The sequence below is a fragment of the Cyanistes caeruleus genome, chromosome 3 (genome assembly GCF_971803275.1).
Source record: "Cyanistes caeruleus chromosome 3, bCyaCae1.hap1.1, whole genome shotgun sequence".
NCBI classification, from domain to species: domain Eukaryota; kingdom Metazoa; phylum Chordata; class Aves; order Passeriformes; family Paridae; genus Cyanistes; species Cyanistes caeruleus.
The window spans coordinates 3,800,878-3,818,404 of record NC_141703.1 but is presented as its reverse complement, the minus strand read 5'-3'; the positions used below and the strand labels follow the sequence as shown (position 1 = coordinate 3,818,404).

At 45.4% G+C, this 17,527-nt stretch overlaps 1 protein-coding gene across 1 annotated transcript in view; it reads right to left on the bottom strand.

The window, feature by feature from the left end:
• PCP4 (Purkinje cell protein 4) overlaps positions 1–764 on the bottom strand; it is a 47,552-nt gene extending 46,788 nt beyond the window's left edge. Inside the window, exon 1 of the mRNA XM_023926670.2 lies at positions 628–764. Coding sequence (XP_023782438.2) covers positions 628–636 — 9 coding nt within the window. The 5' untranslated portion in view covers positions 637–764. The remainder of the gene's footprint in view (positions 1–627) is intronic.
• Positions 765–17,527: the final 16,763 nt, after the last annotated feature.

The window sequence follows — 17,527 nt, the reverse complement described above, 5'->3', positions numbered from 1 at the left end:
TCAATACCTTCAACTAAAAAAAAAAAATCTAGTTTGAACTTTTCCACTGCAGAGGAAAAAAAAAAAAAAAAAACCAAGAAAAAAGAAAGAGAAGGGCAAGCAAATAAACCCATAAGTGCAAAATTTCAAGGGTACAAGTGATCCTTACATGTTTGGCACTATTTACATTTTTTCCCCTAGACTGTAATCCTTCTCAGGACACTACTTACAAAGTTTACATCAGCACCCAACCACAAACAGGGAAGCTTTTTCCATGAGCTCTAGCAGGCAACTTTCCCACAACTTATTAAATCCTCCGTTTTATACGGGAAAGCGCCGGGTAGAGATGAGAAATTATCGGCGATTTTTAATTAGGAACGTCCACCGGCGTGCCTGGCCCTTCAAAGGGCAAACCCAGCACCTTGCCTTCTGCTCTGCAGGCACACACACACACACCTGAGGGGATGCGTTTATCAGGGATTGAGAGGAGATGCTGAGACCCCGCTCCCAGGACCTCCGGAGCGTCCCCGCCTTCCCAGCCCGGGACGCGCCTCTCCCCCCCCCGGCTGCCCGCAGAGAGGCGAAGGTGACATTGCCCCTGCGGGGGTCCCGTGGCCGGCGCCCCCCGCCCCGCTCCGCCCGGCTCACCTCGCTCATGTCGCGACAGTGACAGTGGCAGCGGCCCCGCCGGCGCTCAGCTCCCGCCGCCTCGCGACGCCCGTTAAGAAGCGGCGCCGCGCGCCCGGCCCGGCCCGCGCCAGCCAATCGGAGCGGCGCGCGCGCGGGCCCCACCCAATCCCCGCGCTCCCCTCATCCCGAGAGCGCGCGGCGCCCCCTGGCGGCTCTCGCGGCCCTCAACGGCCCTCACTGGCCCTCAACGGCCCTGACGGCCGGGAGCGCTTCCCGCGTCCTTCTCCTCATCATCCTCCTCCTCTATTTCCTTATCTTCCTCCTTTCCTTCCTCCTTTCCTTCCTCCTTTCCCTCCTCTTCCTCCTCCTCCCCTTTCCCCACTCACTTTCTCCGAGTGCCCGGCACCACGCGCGCCACTTTAGGGCGGCTTCGGGCATCCCCACGGGAAGGGTCCGGCTCTAGATGTGCTGGAGGCAGCCTGGGAATGGGGAATTATTGTGGCAGATCGGATGAATAAATTAAACTAGGAACATTTTTTTTTTATTTTTTTTTTTTTACTGTGAGGGTGGTGAGGCACTGGAACAGGTTGGCTGTGGGTGCCTCAAGCCTGGCAGTGTTCAAAGCCAGGTTGGAGCCCTGAGCAGCCTGGAGTGGTGGAAAGTGTTCCATGGCAGAGGAGTTGGGGAAAAAATGATCTTTAAGGTCCTTTCCTAATCCCTTAACATTCTGCGATCCTATAAACCAGGCAGAGAATCACTGCTCTGCTCACCCCTGGCTTTCCTCTCTGTCTCATCAGTCTTGCTGCCATTCCTTGTTAAAACATACAGCATTTCTTCCACAGATACATGGAAAACAGCACTTTCTATCATTTCTCTGGTTAATTAAAGCAAGACTTTGGGATGTGTGCTGCTGTGCTCCAGCATCTGTCTTTTGATGGAGCACAATCGCTATGTTTGGCACTACACAGATGCTCTGACTCACATATCTGTGAAGAAATATATGTTCAATTAGTTCCGGGAACGCACTTAACTCCCTCAAATTTTTTTCAAATCAATAAAAAAGTTAAAATATTATATTGGAGAGCCCAAGAAGCTTGACAAGCCCTCCCACTTCCAGGGGCTATCTTGCAGCAGCCTCTTCACCAACATCTGTTTTCAGGGACAGTATTAACAGAGACAGGGAAATAAATTTGATGAGAAACAATGTTTTCCTTGGAGGTGGAGAGGCAGGAGGGGCTGGGATCCTTCACCTGAGGATGAGGAGGCTCCCTGGGGAGTGGAACAAGGGGAGTGTATCCTGGGAATATTTTAGGGATGCTGGCCAAATATGCAGGGATGGGATCAAGAAAGCTGAAGCAGAATTGGAGCTGATTTTGGCAAGGGATGTGAAAAACAATAAGGGCTTCTACAAGTGTGTTGGCCAGAAAACGAGGAGGAAAGAAATTTACCCTCCTGGGAAGCAAAACAGGAAATCTGAGGTACTGAACACAACTTTTGCCTCTTTCATTATACCACTATTCCCAGGACTTCCACCTGCATCTGGCATTTTTTTAAATTGACATGAATTATCCCAGTTTTTGTTGTGAGTGACCTCAGCAAGCAACAAACATGGTAAGAGTTCATTGCATGAACAGCTTCAGGAGCTGCCCTGTGAGGAGCCAAAATAAAGATGATGAAGTTTGCCCCTGAAGAAGCTGTATTTCATGTGAGACCGTTTTCCAGTGAAGAGCAATTGTGGGTGTATTGCATTAGTATTCCTGTTCTGACAGGAGTGCCACTGGTCTGCCAGCTTATGGATACAAAGCACAATGCTAACATAAATTATTAATAGAGTATTGCTGATCAAAGGGCTCCCAATCACATGGGAAGAGATACAGACCGCTGAGAGGAAATCTGTTCAGGTCCCTTTGACTTTGAGGAATAACTTCAGTCTCACTCTTCACCATCAGAATAAATGTGTCAAATCCAAGCAGAAAATCTCCTGGTGATAAGTCAGGCTGTGTGCCCCAAGAAGCAGGTTAGCAGAGAAGGCTCTTTGCACTAGATGCTATAGGAGAACATAGAAAATTCTTATTTTCTTACCTGTTTGGAGGAGTTCACAGCTTCCAGGACAGGCACTGTGGAGGGCACGCTGAGCTGTATCTTGGAGGTGGCACTCAGGAAACAAAATACCAAGCCTGGTGTCTCTTCTAGGGGAACAATGCTGATGGTGGTGACAGTGCTGTCCATGCAGTGACTCTACTCTGAGGACAGCTTGCACATTTTGTGATATGCAGTTACAGTATGAGATGCATTATCTGCCCTCAGACAGGTTCCTGAGTGAGCACAGAACTCCCCTCTCCCAGAAAAAGCCTTGGACCTGCAGAGATGGAGCTGTTTTCTCTCTCCTTCTAAATCTTGTTCCCTGCCTCCCAGCTTTGCATGTCATACCCTGCAGAAAATTTCCATAGCCAGGCAAAGCAATCCAGATATGAACTTTGGGCTGAAATGCTCTGTGCCTCTCATACTTCTCTCTCTGCTGAACTTAATTGTTCTTCAATTAACAAACACAGACACACAGATGCCTCCAAATCTTGGGTCTAACCATCTTAAATGGACAAATCCTGAGTTCTGGAAATGCAGCAGCAACTTGAGCTTTCCAAAATGTTCTTACAATAAAGGTAACTCTGGTAGTTGTTTTATTTATACCCTGTCATTTATGCTGTCTGATGGCTCCACATTTTAGTTTTGAGGTACCCCTTTCCCTGTCAGCCTTTGTAACCCATGGCAATCCCTCAGTTGAAAGGTGTCCCAAAGTTCTGCTTTTACTTAAATGCACAGCTAAGTAGTAGCACTTCTAAGTAGAGAAAATATTCTATGCAATCTATTTTCAAGAGCCATTATATTCTGAAAAATGACTATTAAAATACCACCTTCTTATTCATCAAGTCTGCACTCAGTGTGTGTTCAATCTTGTCTGCTGGCATATGACTGCAATTTTACTGCCTTTTACTCCCACTTACCTGAGAGATACAGCAGAGAGAAGAGAATCTGAGCTGGGTGTTGGAACAGAAAGGCTCTCAGGCTTCCAAGAAGCTTCACCTGCTTAAGGGGACTGAAGATGACTCTTCTGTGCCAGACTGAACAATCCATAATTGGAGAAGCGTGTGCTAAAGTCATGGAGTGATTTCAGTAAGATCATCTTGTTCCAAATCCCTGACATGGACAGAGAATCTTCCATTAAATCAGCTTGCTCAGAGCCCCATAGAGCTTTCAATTCCAGAGATGGGGAGTCCACAGCCTCTTGGGCAACTTGTGCCCAGACCTCACCACCCTCACAGGAAAGAATTTCTTCCCAATATCCCATCCATCCCTGCCCTCTGCCAGTTTGAATTCATTCCCCCTTCTCCTGTCACTACATGTGAAAAATCCATCTCCAGCTCTCTCAGAGCCCCTTTAGGCCCTGGAAAGGGGGTCTACAGTCTTTTCTTCAGGCTGAACAGCCCCAGCTTTCTCAGCCTTTCCTCACAGGACAGGTGCCCCTCTGGTGCTGTACTTGTATAAGGGGAGAGCTAATTGTGTGCTCAGTCTTTGTCACTGACAGCAACACACGACTGCAAAGTCTTGCTTTGTTTTCAATCCCACCACTGAAGGTGTCTGCAGAGTGAAGTGGTTTGATCAGAAGCACAGAATTGCTCTGGAAGAGACAGAATCCCAGGATCCTGAGGCTGGAAAAGCCCTCGCAGCCCATGGAGTCCCAGCTGTGGCCGATGCCCACCTTGTCCCCAGCCCAGAGCCCTGAGTGCCACCTCCAGGTGACACCTGCAGGGATGGGCACTGCAAAGCTCCCTGGGCAGCCCCTGCCAAGGCCTGAGCTCCCTTTCCATGGGCAAATTCCTGCTGCTGTCCACCCTGAGCCTCCCCTGGCCCAGCCTGAGGCCGTTCCCTCTTATCCTGTCACTTGTCACCTGACCCTCACCAGGCTCCAAACTCCTTTCAGGAGGCACCACAGAGGTCTGGGGAAGGTATCTCCTCAGGCTGCTGTATTTTTTAGTCAAAATTTGATTAAAATCAAATCCAAAAAGATCAAAAAGAAAACACGGCTCTGCCTTGAACAGCATTCCACATTCCATCAGAGCAGAACTGCTCTGTTTGGTAGAATATATTTGAATTTTGACTGTGACTGCAAAAACTGAAGTTTCCCAGCACCTGAAATGGGTACAGTGAACTGAAACCTCTGCCTCTTGCTGGCTTTATACTCTATGCATTTTTAAAGAGAAGGAACAATTTCACACAAACTTTCTACAAAAGAAAAAAGTCCATGTTGAAGCTGAAATCAAAGATGTTGATTTCAAATGGAAAGCTTTTGTTTCAGAAAGATGTGTGCCTTTGAATCCTAGAAAACAGGAGAGGATCTGAACACAACCTTAATCACAGAGAATATGCTGTGATTATAGGCTTTGGTAGCAATAGATTTAACAAGCATAGCCTCAGATGCTGGATGATGGATGACTGGTCATCTCAGACATATCAGCTAATTTACCCAAGAAAAAATCTAAAGAGACAGTTTCCACAGCTGAACTCCCATTAGTGTGCCTTCTTACCTTTTAATTAAGGAGCTAATGGCTGTGGGTAGTTAATCAACAAAATACCTTTAAAGATCTAGGCCTGAGGGTCCTTGTTACAACCTAACCTTTGTTCCCATGCAAGAGGAATGAGTCAATGGCTCCAACAAAATCTTATCGCTGTCGTTGTCACAAAGATATCAAATATAATTTGAAAAATTGAGTCTTTTCTCAGGAGAGTTACAAGACATGACTTACTGTATAGTGTGAGTCATCTTCCATCTGAAAAAAATACAGCCCAAAACCAATCACCCAAATATATGTGTCAATTCTTCTGCTGGGCCAAAGAGTTTTGATGGATTTAGTTTGGAGCTGTGTCCTTAACTTGGGTGTAAAGAAAGCCACTCTCAGTTTAAGCCAAAGTCCCTAAACTTTTGAAAGGCTGAAGAATGTTCTGGGGTTTGAGTCCTTGACTGGCTCAGCTCTGCAGAAGCCAGGGGATGTGAAGATGTGGAGCATTCAGATGTTACCTGGCGCTTACCTGTGGCAGTTCCCTTCTTAATTAGAAGGTAAAAAGACATCATAATTACCACTTAACAATTTTCAATCTCTGTACAGGCAAAGGGATTAGCGTGATTTAGAAGATCCACAATTATAACTTGTGATGTGGAGAGATAAGGAAGTTTAAAGTATATTCATTCCCTTACTTTACTTCAGTGAGTTTGGGGAGGTGAAGGGCAAATTCTCTTCCCTAAATCCTTGTTCAGATAATGGATTTCGAAGGCTCCCAGCCTCAAAAGGGCTGAAGTAACATCCCTGTCAGTATCAACCTCTGGGAGGAGCTCAGGGATCCCATCCTTTTCTCCTACCCCAGCTGCAGAGAGCTGGTTTGGCCAAAAATGAGGCCCCATCCACCTTGCACCACCCAGCAGTACTGCTGGAATGGGGGAGCTGCTGGATTATTATTTTTCTTGGTCTCTGTAACAGCAAAAAGCTGAGGTTCAGAAGAGCTTATCTCCTATTTGTCTTTCATCTTTTAGACAGAGCAGAGCCCCCAAAGCAACCTCTGATCTTTGTGTCATAGCAGTTCCAAATTTTGCCAGATATTTTACAGGAAAAAAAATAATCAAGTTGAGCCATCCAAACCCTTTCTTTCCACTTACTCCAGAAACCTTTTTACTGCTGTGTTGACAGTAATTATACATAACATATTCCAGTAAAAGGAAGCTAAAGTCTCCAGGTCAAGTGATGCATAGTTAGTGACTGTCAAAAGAGGAAACAAGTGTGAACTCACTTCATCTCTGCTCTTCCCTCATGCAAATGCACGTTGGGATTCCTCACTTCCTCAGAGGATACAAAAATGCCTCTGCTGTGCAGGATGGGCAGGGATAGGGCATGGAACACAACAGAGCAGTTTGCTGGAGAGGAAAAACCCTTATCAATGTGAGGACTCACACGTAAGAAGGTCATTGAACAGCAGGAGTTGTCACTATTGCTAAATCCCTTCTTTAAAATATATTTATGGACTGATAAGTGAGTTTTGCAGTTCTCAACCTCAGCTTCTGGGGCCTTTTTTCCCTTGCATGCTTGGTTTTTTAACAGAACCAGTTAGGATTAATGTTACATACAGTGTTGGCTGGAGGTAGGAAGCATGAAACGGGCTTGATATTTTGAGATGCCCTATCTAGGTTTATTTTCTACATTCAGTTTATTCACAAAGTGGAATCTCTTCCACTTAGCAAGGTTAAGATATTTACTCACCATTCAGAAATTGAGCCAGTTAAGGGAAAGGTGAGCTCAGCACTTTTTAATTTCTGAGCTGTGAAGTGCAACAACAGACTGAGACACATTGGGCTGCCTTGTAGAAATACCCATTTAGCAATGGGCATAATCAGAGACCCAAAACCAGGCACTTTAGCACAGCCTGTTCTGTCCCACTGAGTTAAATCTCTCCTTTTAGCAATGGTTGGTTTGCTGAGAGGAGTGTGAGGCAAGGAAAGGAAAGGAGACATAAAGTATGCTACCAAAAAAAAAGATCCTGTTCGGCATCTAAGGACCTAAGATGAAGAATAGATGCAACTAATTTGGCAGAATCTTTTTTAATGATAGTCTTTGTGTTTTTTTAATGTTAAAAATGATAAAATGGAGGTGGAAATAAAAGCAACTCCCTGCTGACTGATGGAAAAGAATGACCCCTCACTTTTAACAGAAATAAATGTTTAGCTCCCTTTTCTTTGTCTTTCTTCTACAATGTCTGTGTTACCAATAATAACACCTCATTTAGCTATTTCCTATGGGCTTTGGTGACATTTCAGTTTAATGGTTGATGACTTTTCTGAGGCCCTTGCCCACCTTCTATCCTTGCTAGAAAGTGCTTTCTCCGAGCCAGTCTCTTTATTTGAGGTATTATTAAATGAAGGTTCTTGCAAAGGTCAGCACAACTCTAAAATAGATTCACGTTCACAAAAGAGAAGTGGTTCTCTGTCCTGGCTCACCGTGGTGCCATTTTATTCGCTTTTCCATGGTGGTATTTCCAAAGCACCATCAGAAGGTGAGCTTGGAAGGTCTGGGCTCTCGGGGATCTTTCTGCAGACCATGAAAAGAAAGTTTCCCCTGGGGTAATTTCAGGACATGACTGACCATCCTGATTTGTGCCCTGCCAGGGCATCTCCCACTCCCTCCCCCTCCCTCTCCTTTAACTTTCTACTCAGGTGAGGGAAAGAAAAGATCCCAAACCTATTTTTTGGGCATTGTGGCTACACCCCTAAGGGCTGACACAGAAACCTTTCTCCTAAAAGATGAAAATCTTCTATGGATGGCACTGGAGGAGGGTGGGAACAAGGCCAAGCTGTGGGATCCCCCAACTCCAACCTCCCAGGCTGCATGTCTGGCACTGTGCTGCTCCTACAGCTTTTTTCTACTGATATTACCTCTTTAAAATGCAAGTGAGGTCACGTGGAGCTTGTTTAACACTTGCTGCTGCACAGAAATTAAAAATAGCTGCACTTTGTTACCTGCAAAACACAGTGAGGTTTAATGCATTCTTGGGTAGCTGGTTTGTCCCTGAAGCACAAAGAGATCCAACATTTCCACCAGGATTTGGCCAGAACAAAAGTCCAGTCAGTGCTCCCTCAAATGACCAGAAATGAAATAATTTTGACTCAATTAGAAGCAGTTCAGGCCCTACAATGTCCTTGGCAGTGTGATGGAGCATTGGCTATGAGCCTAATGGACAAACCAGCTCTGATTTCAGCAATGAAAAACAGTAGTAGTCCTGGATTTACATTTCTTTTTTCATGCATTTTATTTGAATGAATAATAAGTAGGTTCATTTATATAAATTACTCGAAGGAGTTTGTGAAGGTCAGAGGAATCTAATCCCAGGTTCTCTTAAATATTTAGTTTATCTTCTCTTTGTATTTAAAGTTTCAGAAGCTGAAACTTTAATGACATTATGCAACTGTAAACAGATGAGTTCACCTGATATTGAAGAAGGCAAGGGTGTTAAATAACATAGCTCTTACCCAGGAAAGACCAAAAACCTGCTGGCTTATTTTACAGAGTACATTGCCATTTTGCTGAGCATGTATCTGCCTTGTTTCGTGTTTCAGAGCAATTAAATGGAATTCAAAACAATTCATAGAATCAAAGAATAATTTAGGTCAAAAAGGGATTTCTGGAGGTCATCAGGTTCCTCAGCTGAGTGCAAACAAGGAAACATGGTTCAAACACAATAAAAATTTCTGGACACAGTGTGCAAGAGACTCTGACCTAAACCTGGATTTTTTTTGTTTGTGTGTGTGCATTAATTTTGTCAATAACACATTGTGATGGTGTTGGGTGGCATTAGGCATGTGACTGCATTTTTATACAAATTCAGATGAGTAAAGATGGCTTTTGTATGAACTCAGTGTAGTTCCAGCCTCTAGCAGGAGATTTCAGCAGCCCTAACACACACTCACAGGGTTCCTGCTGCCATCTGGTCAGGAGTTATTCCTTGGCTGGAGAATTTTGGAGCTGCCTTGAATCACACCCAAATTTTTGGGAGGCAGAAAACCTTCACATCCAGGGCCTGAGGGCATGGTCCTGCCCTGTGCTGGACCTGTCTTACCCTGGAGCAAGGAAAACTCTGCCAGTCCTGTTCTAGCCAGTATGGGTGACACAGGATCTTAAATGACATCTGAGGCTTTATTCCTAATGGGATTTTCTGTTGTTGTTTGCTCTGGAGAGCTCATCTTGATGAGCACTGATCAGGGCAAAGACCGAGAAGTAGATGAATGCCCACTGTATACACATCCTCACTAATACCTCATTAAGCAGGATGGTTAATTACACTCTCAGGGCTGCATTTATAAACAATTTGCTTCTTATCTGCTTAGACCACATTTAAATCCAGGATGAAAAAGCAGTGACAAGTACTGTCACTAACCTGTGACAGGTTTCCCACTGTCACTAACTGTGTTTTCAGTGGGAAAAGGCTCATGATTAGTGTAAAACTGGGGGATTTGGCTCTCAGGAGAGCTGTGGGCAGAACAGGCCAGTATCTGGTCTCAGTCTTATTCAGAGTAGTGTCTCTCAAGAAAAGAGTTTCAAATGAAAGCTTTGGTTTGCAACAGCAGAGCAGCCACGAGAGGCAGCTCCTTGTTGCTGCTGAAATGTCTTCCCCTCTCTGTCCATGTTCTCCTTCCTCCCTCACTGCTGCAGTGCTCTGGACTGGGACCAAAACTGTTGCCAGAATATGTTTCTTGCTGCTTTCTATTAATGTCAAGCAAAGAAATGTGCAAGTACATAAACACCCCAGCAAAAGCCCATTTCCATATTAGATGTTTATTCCCTCTGTTCCATTATACACATTTCTAATTTAAAGGAGGACGTGAGTGATGCCTGGAGAACAAAGGAACCACTGTGTCCTTTTGAAGTTTTGTGTTATAAATTATCTTTGCCATAAGGTAAATTAAAATTGTACTGTTCCAGGACCTGAAGGGAGCTTACAAGAAAGATGGAGGGAGATTATTTACATGGCCCTGGAGTGACAGGACAAGGCGAAATGGCTTCAAAGTGACAGAGAGCAGGTTTAGATTGGATATTAGGAAAAAATCTTTCCCTGTGAGGCTGGGCAGGCCCTGGCACAGGGTGCCCAGAGCAGCTGGGGCTGTCCCTGGATCCCTGGCAGTGCCCAAGGCCAGGCTGGACATTGGGAGCTCCTGGGACAGTGGGAGGTGGCCCTGCCATGGCACTGGATGGGCTTTAAGGTCCCTTCCAACCCAAACCATTCTGTAACTCTGTGTTTCCATTTGGAATCACCATGCCCTGCACACTGAAATGCCACTTCTAACCCAGGGGCTGGAATCATTAATTGGCTAATGAAATTGAAAGCATTATAATAGATTTATTACTTAAATTGCTGATTATGCCAATTGACCTTTTACTTAGATCTTAAGGCCTTCATAAAATATTCTTGCTCCCTGACAGGGATAAAAAAAAAAAACAAAAATAAAACCAACAACCCTGTGCTATGAAATCTGTTCATTTGACAGCTGTGGTTGAGAAGCAGAGAACAGCAAATGGAGCAAACTGAGTTCAGTGAACTCTTACCTATGGAGTCTCCAGCACGGCATCAAGTCAGGCAGAGTGGGCTGAACACTCAGCTCTCCGCACCCACAGCAGGAAAAACAGCCCTGGCCTGGCACTTCCCTGGAAATTGTTGCAATGACACAATTACAGGCTGTTTAGCTGATGTTTTTCATTGCCTTGGTTGCTGACCCACCAGTGTGGCTGAAGGCAGTGTGTCCCTGGGAGGCAAACACAGAGCATGAGAGGCGCTGTGCCCTGTCACTCGCTCGCCCACAGTGAATTTCCATCATTGAGCAGCTACAAGAGGGCACAAAGGACACAGGTTCTGCCTGGCAAATCTTGCTCTGTGGCAGAATTAACAAACACAAGCCAAGGAGTGATTTAAATGTTGTAATGTGAGTAACCATAGCTTGTGGCTCTTCTTACAGTTTCCATTTCAAAGCACCATCAGTGCCTTCATAATCCTCTGACATGAATTTTAACCACCCCTGCCCTACCGAAAGGGATTAGCAGCTGGAATCAAGTAAACCAAGGCTTTGTAACTTATTATCTGTAAGCTGCTGAGTGTAGCAGTACAGCAAAAGAAAGAACAGCTCCCTGTTTTGGTGGTTGGTCTTCCCAATATACATTAGAAAGTCTTCATTAATTATTTCTGATTGGGTTCATTGAAATAATTGGATCGCATCTGCAGTGCAGGGCAGAATTTGTCAGCAGCCTGGCCAGTGAAGGAAAAGGATATAGATTTCCTTCCTTATTTTTTCTGCAGTGCCATGTGGCTGCTCACAGAGCTTTACAGCCAGCCCAGGCACCTGCTCTGAGGCATTTGGGTTCCTGATTAAATGAGTAGAGCTCTGAGTGTCGACAACAAATTGAGGGCAGAGGGGAAGAAAAGAAGCATCTGCAAAGAAGGGTGAGAAAGAAAACTTTCTGGAGGGAAATAAAACATTAGTGGCAGTAGTGCTGCATAGTCCAGCAGTGGTTTTGTCGCATCAGGAAAGGAGTTGCAGTGAAAAGGTTTCTGAACACTGAAATTTCTTTGGGTGTCTGCTTAGGGGCAGCAGCATGGGGTGACAGGGCTGAGTGGCCTCTGCATGGATACACACAGGTGGCTCAGTGAACACACAGTGATGAAGGCAAAAGGCTCATTTCCCTCTTCCCTGTACGACCACAGTGTCCCCTGTTATGGGGCAGAGGGAGATTTGCCCCCTCCAAAAAAAATAAAAACAAAACAAGCCCAGCCTGTCCCTCTGGGTGAAGGATGTTCCCACCTGTGCCCTGCGAGTGATGCTGTGGCTGTTTGAGAAGGAGCCCCTGTGCCAGGGACACCAAGGACCACAAAGAGAATCCCACAGAACAGCACTGAGGCTGGAGAAAGCATCTAAGATCAGAGTCCAGCCTTTGCCTGAACTCTGTCATCTCAGCCTGACCACAGCACTGAGTGCCATGTCCAGTCATTTCCAGAACACCTCCAGGGATGGTGATTTCCCTTCCCTGGGCAGCCCATTTCAATGCTTGCCACCCTTTCCATGAAGAAACTCTTCCTGATGTCCAGCCTGAACCTCCCCTGGCACAACCTGAGGTCATTTCCTGGTGTCTGGGAGAAGGGACCAGCCCCAAATTGCTACAGCCTCCCAAATTGCTGACATCCTGTCAGGGAGTTGTAGAGGGTGATGCTGTGCCTCACTGCCTGGTGGAAGGATTTCACTTAAATCTGGAAGTAATTCTGTCCCAGAATGGATGGGGGCTACTCCTCATAATGTGCAACCAGTGGAAGCTACAGAAGGTGCCTTAACCACTTTGTGTTGTCTGTAAAAATAACTTTTAAATCTGTCCCCAAAACAACCTTTCTTACAACCTGAGGAATTCCTACATCCCTTTGCCAGGAAACAGCTCTTTCCTGCAGCTCACCAAGGGTCTGGCAGCAGCACACAGGGTCCAGCAGAGAAGCCCAGGTGAGCACCCAGGTCCAGAGGGACGGGCAGGTGCAAGGTGCAGGCAGCCCAGGAGGGGCTGGGCAGGGCACAGGGAATCCAGGCTCCCTGCCAGGGACTGAGCAGAAGCCCTGGCTGAGGATTCTCACTGCTCTCTCTCCCAGCTCAGCTGCTCTCACAGCACTGAGGGAAGGTTACACAGCATCACCTCCAACACTGGCAGCAAACCTTGGATGTGCAGGGTGGAATTCCCTGCAGAGGAGGATTACAGGGAAAGGTGGAATTCCCAGGGCCCTGAGAAGCTGCACTGAATGCTCTCAAAATTGCATTTACAGCAGCTAAGTCATTTCAGGAGGTCCCCCAAGACCTCAGCTCTCAGGTATCAGCTCAGAACAGTGGAAATGTGTGTGTGTACCACAGCCACCTTGCACCTCTCAATGTTCCATCCTCATTAGTACCTGCCTCTTGTAAACACATTTAATACACTCAGCTAAACTTTAAACGTAATGAAAAGAAGTAAAATATGAAAGCCTTGGAAAGAATACATTTATTTGTAACTCTGGATGGTCTTGTTGCATAAGAGAGGTAATTCAGTTTTAAAAATAGACTCAACCCCACTGAGATCAGCAAAGGTTTTGCATGAGCAAAGGGAACAGAATTTTGACTTGTTATTTAATACAAAGTTCTAAAATGTCTTCAAATCTGGTTGCACAACAGAATATAGAATGTCACAATTCTTTTCAGGATCTCTAGGGAAAGGCAATCATGGAATCATTGAACAGTTTGGAATGGACCTTAAAGATCACATCTTTCCACACCCTGCCATGGCAGGGACACCTCCCACTGTCCCAGCTGCTCCCAATGTCCAGCCTGGCCTTGGGCACTGCCAGGGATCCAGGGGCAGCCCCAGCTGCTCTGGCAATTCCATCCCAGCCCCTGCCCACCCTGCCAGGGAAGGGTAAACAATCAATAATTATTATTAGTAGCAAGCAGCATCACAGAATCCATGATGTAACCACCATGTATCATTTTAGGGAGAAGTGGTAGATTTTCTTTTAATCTGTCTTTTTAATTAATTCCATTTCATTTTAATTAAATTTTTTATTTCAATTTTAAATTAATCTTTTAACAGTTTCAACTGTTCTCCCAAGTTCTTTGCTGCCTTCCACCCAGCCCAGCAGTGTGAGCGCTCCTGGTGTGCAGCACTCCCAAATCAGTCACTCTGTGTTTGTCCCCTGCTCTGGCAATGGATAAAAGGAGTAGGGGAAGGTAAATGTTCCTGTGCCAGCTCAGATGCCTCTCCAGTGAATTTTGATGGCTTGGCACAGGCACTGCTTCCCTCTTTTAGTTTTCATTTTGCAAAGGGAGACGGGGAAGCAGTGATCAAATTTAAAGTGTTTTCTGAGCTCAGGCAGCATCAGAGGGCTTGGCTTGACTTTAAATCTTCATGAGGATGTTTTTAGAGGATCAAGGAATCAAACTTGTAAATTTGCAAGGTGAAGATCACCACAAAAATTGGGGCTCAATTTGCTGGCATTTTAACAGAACAGTCTCTGTTTCAGAATCTCAGATCACAAAATGGTTTGGGTTACAAAGGACCTTAAGGATCACCCCATTCCATCCCCTGCCATGGCAGGGACACCTTCCACTATCCCAGACTGCTCCAAGCCCCATCCAACCCGGCCTTGGGCACTTCCAGGGATCCAGGGGCAGCCACAGCTGCTCTGGGTACCCTGTGCCCATGTTTTGCATGGTCTGAACGTGTCTAACTGCTTTATACTGGAAAACATCACAACATAATGCTAATTTTCAAGCAGGAATTGTTTCCCCAGCACAATTCCCATGTGGATCAGCAGCTGTCAGGAAGATCAGGCTTCTCCATAGGTGCTGCAACACCCAAGAGGCAAACCCAAAGGGAGCAGTGTTCTTCAAGGGGCTGTCTGTCAATAGGGTGACACCTAAATGAAACCCTGTGGCATGGAATAATCCCAGCATCTGGCAGATTGTAGCCCCACGTGAATCCTTGCTCTGCTGGGAAAGGAAAATCCATCCTGGCAGCCTCTCTGAAGAGTTCCAGCTGTGGGGCAGCAGATCTGAGCCACGAGCCTCCCTCATCCTCACACTGTGAAATGGGTGTTGGTCTCAGTGGAGAGAGGCAGGCTGCAGGAAAGCACAGCCCAGGTAAGAGCTGAGCCCACAGTACCAGGATCTGATGGGAAGGGCACTGGGATTCAGGGAATCAGCAGCACAGATGATCTGATCCAAGCTCAGAGCAGTCTCTGGTCCCATTTGATGGGAAGCTAATGAGTGGGAGGCAGGGCTGAGATGCATCTGGTTGACTTCTCTAATAAAAAACCTCTCAGTATTGTTTTCCCTTGATTTTGGCATTATTCCCACAAAACAAAAACAAACAGAATTTTGCTGGAACATGATTTTTTTTAAAAAAAAAGCACTTGGTGTCAGCCTCATTTGAGGGAGTGATGATAGCACAGGAGAAAATAAACAATATATATAACATCTGTGTGACACGAGCTCTGCTATCAGAGCTAATGCCAAATGATGCTGGGAGCTCCCAAACATTGATTCTCTGAGCTGGAAAGGAGTTGCAATATTCCTTTGAGCCTGCAAATATGCATCACTTAAATAACTATCTGTGCCAATCTAACATAAATAATCCACAGGATTATTCCCATTATTTCCAGGATAACAACCTGCACCTCCTAAAGAACAGAGAGCAGGGTGAGGAATGGGTAAGAGAAAACAGAATTCTTCAGGGCAGAAATCTCACACAGAGCTCCAAACTGCAGCAATGTTGAACATTCCTGACAAATTCCACCTTCACAACAACGTGAAGAACTTTCTTGCTGGCTGAGGAGGTTTGGTGCAGACATATTAATGCAGACCTGGTTTGGCTTCCATTTCTTTCTCTTTTTTTTACCCACCAGTAGCTCAGGAAGGTCAGCTGAGGTGTGCACAGAGTCCTCCTGAAGTCCTGGAATATGGGATAATGGGAATCCACAGCCACCAGTGTGTGTTTCATTGGATTGACTGGTATTGCTGGAAATATCAGGCAAACGTTCAGGTATGCAAGCCCTTATTCAGGTTTGAAATAGAAGCAGCAATTTTCAGAGCTAAATACAAGCTGAGAACAAACGCTCAGATGTTAATTAGGTATGTATCAATTAGGCCTTTGTTTAAAGGAAATGTATTTGGGAGCTGCGGGGAAGAAAGGATGGGGAAGAGGGCGGAAAATGAGAGACAGAGAAAGTTCAAGTTAAATGAAGCTGCTTGTCACCTGGGGGGAGGAAGAGGCAGGTAGTTTATAGCCTGGGGAACAAGAGTCAATCGTGGTGAGTGGGAGGAGAGTAATCATAAAAGTCACATCTGCCGAGTGCATGCTCCTCCAGAGCGAGTGGCTCTGTGAATTTCAATGCTCAGCCTCATCTTTAGGAGGGGTTTTGGAGGCTGGTGGGAAGAAAAGCACTGAGATGCCAAAGGTGTTTGGGGAGCTGTGCTCTCCCCTTGGCAGCTGAGGCTGCTTGGGTTTTATTATAGCTTGAAAATACGAGCCCACTTTGGTCTATCCTGATTGCTTAATTTTACTTACACAGTTACCATGAGGCCACTGGATTAATTTTATGGCAGTGTTGGGAATGTGGGTGTGGGATTTAGAGAAACTCCCAGGGAGGGAGAGTTGGGGGTGGGCCTCATTTCCACACTTTAGATGGGGAAGATCTGTATGGGTGGAGAGTGAGGGATGAGAAAATGAGTTCTCTCTGACACTTGAAGGAGACCATATTCCAGTTTTCCATGACTTCCTGCTGGGGAATTTGGTAGGAAGCTGTGTTTTTCCTGCCTCGTGCAGGATCATTCTGAGGAAAGGGATGGTGAGCCCTGAAACCAAAGAGCTATTCTCATGTGTCACTGGGAGGCCCAAATCCTCAAAAATGCTGCATCTTAGGTTAGCAGCACCATACAGCGTACATTCTACCAAATAAATACTGAAAATAGAGGCTCTGCTCAATCAGATCAGTACGAAACCAAATGTTCAGTCAATATTGTGAGTACTCTTCAGTAAGAGTTCATCTGTTGATTCCACTCAGCCCACACAAACCTGAGGTGCATTTTGTTGAGACAAGAAGCCTCCCCACGAAGCCAAGTGTTATTTTTAAGTGGCTTTGTATTAAAGGTAGCCTGGATTTTCTGTGAAGTACAAAGTGAGACAAGTTTAGGAAACCTTACTACGGCATGAAATACTGTTTATCTTCAATGCATTCCTTCCCCATGTATACAAGCACGGAATTCAAATTAGAAAATTTTGTAAGGAAACATGGAAGGGTTTTATATTATCAAACTGTGCACAGTTTGTGAGCTGTAAAAAGCTGGATACTTCTAGATTACTAAAATGTCCCTCAAGTCATAATTATAAATCAATATGCATGCGTACAAAAGATTGGTGTCTCCATAAAGTGCCTGAAATTCAATATTTTTAGTCTACTGTGCCTTCTGAAAGTGCCTGCATATTTTATATTCCCTGTGAGCTGAAAATTGTCTCTGTATTTTATGTATTGTTATTTGTGGAGCTCTATTTGCAAACATAAGTAACAGCTAGTACTGGAGATGATATACAGGCTGTACAACATGCCCAAAGAAAACAAATCTGGAAGGAAATAAATGCCCCCAACCATAAATCCCAAGGACACAGTGGGAATTTTTTAACCTCGTGGCAACGCTGTTAGGAGAGTTCCACAGCTGTGTGGGATGCATTCTTTTAGCTGGAAAAGGGAAAAGCTGGGAGGGAAAGAGCTCCAGACTCTGGTTAATGTGCACATTTCCATGGCTGTGGTACCTGTGCAAAAAGCTTTATTT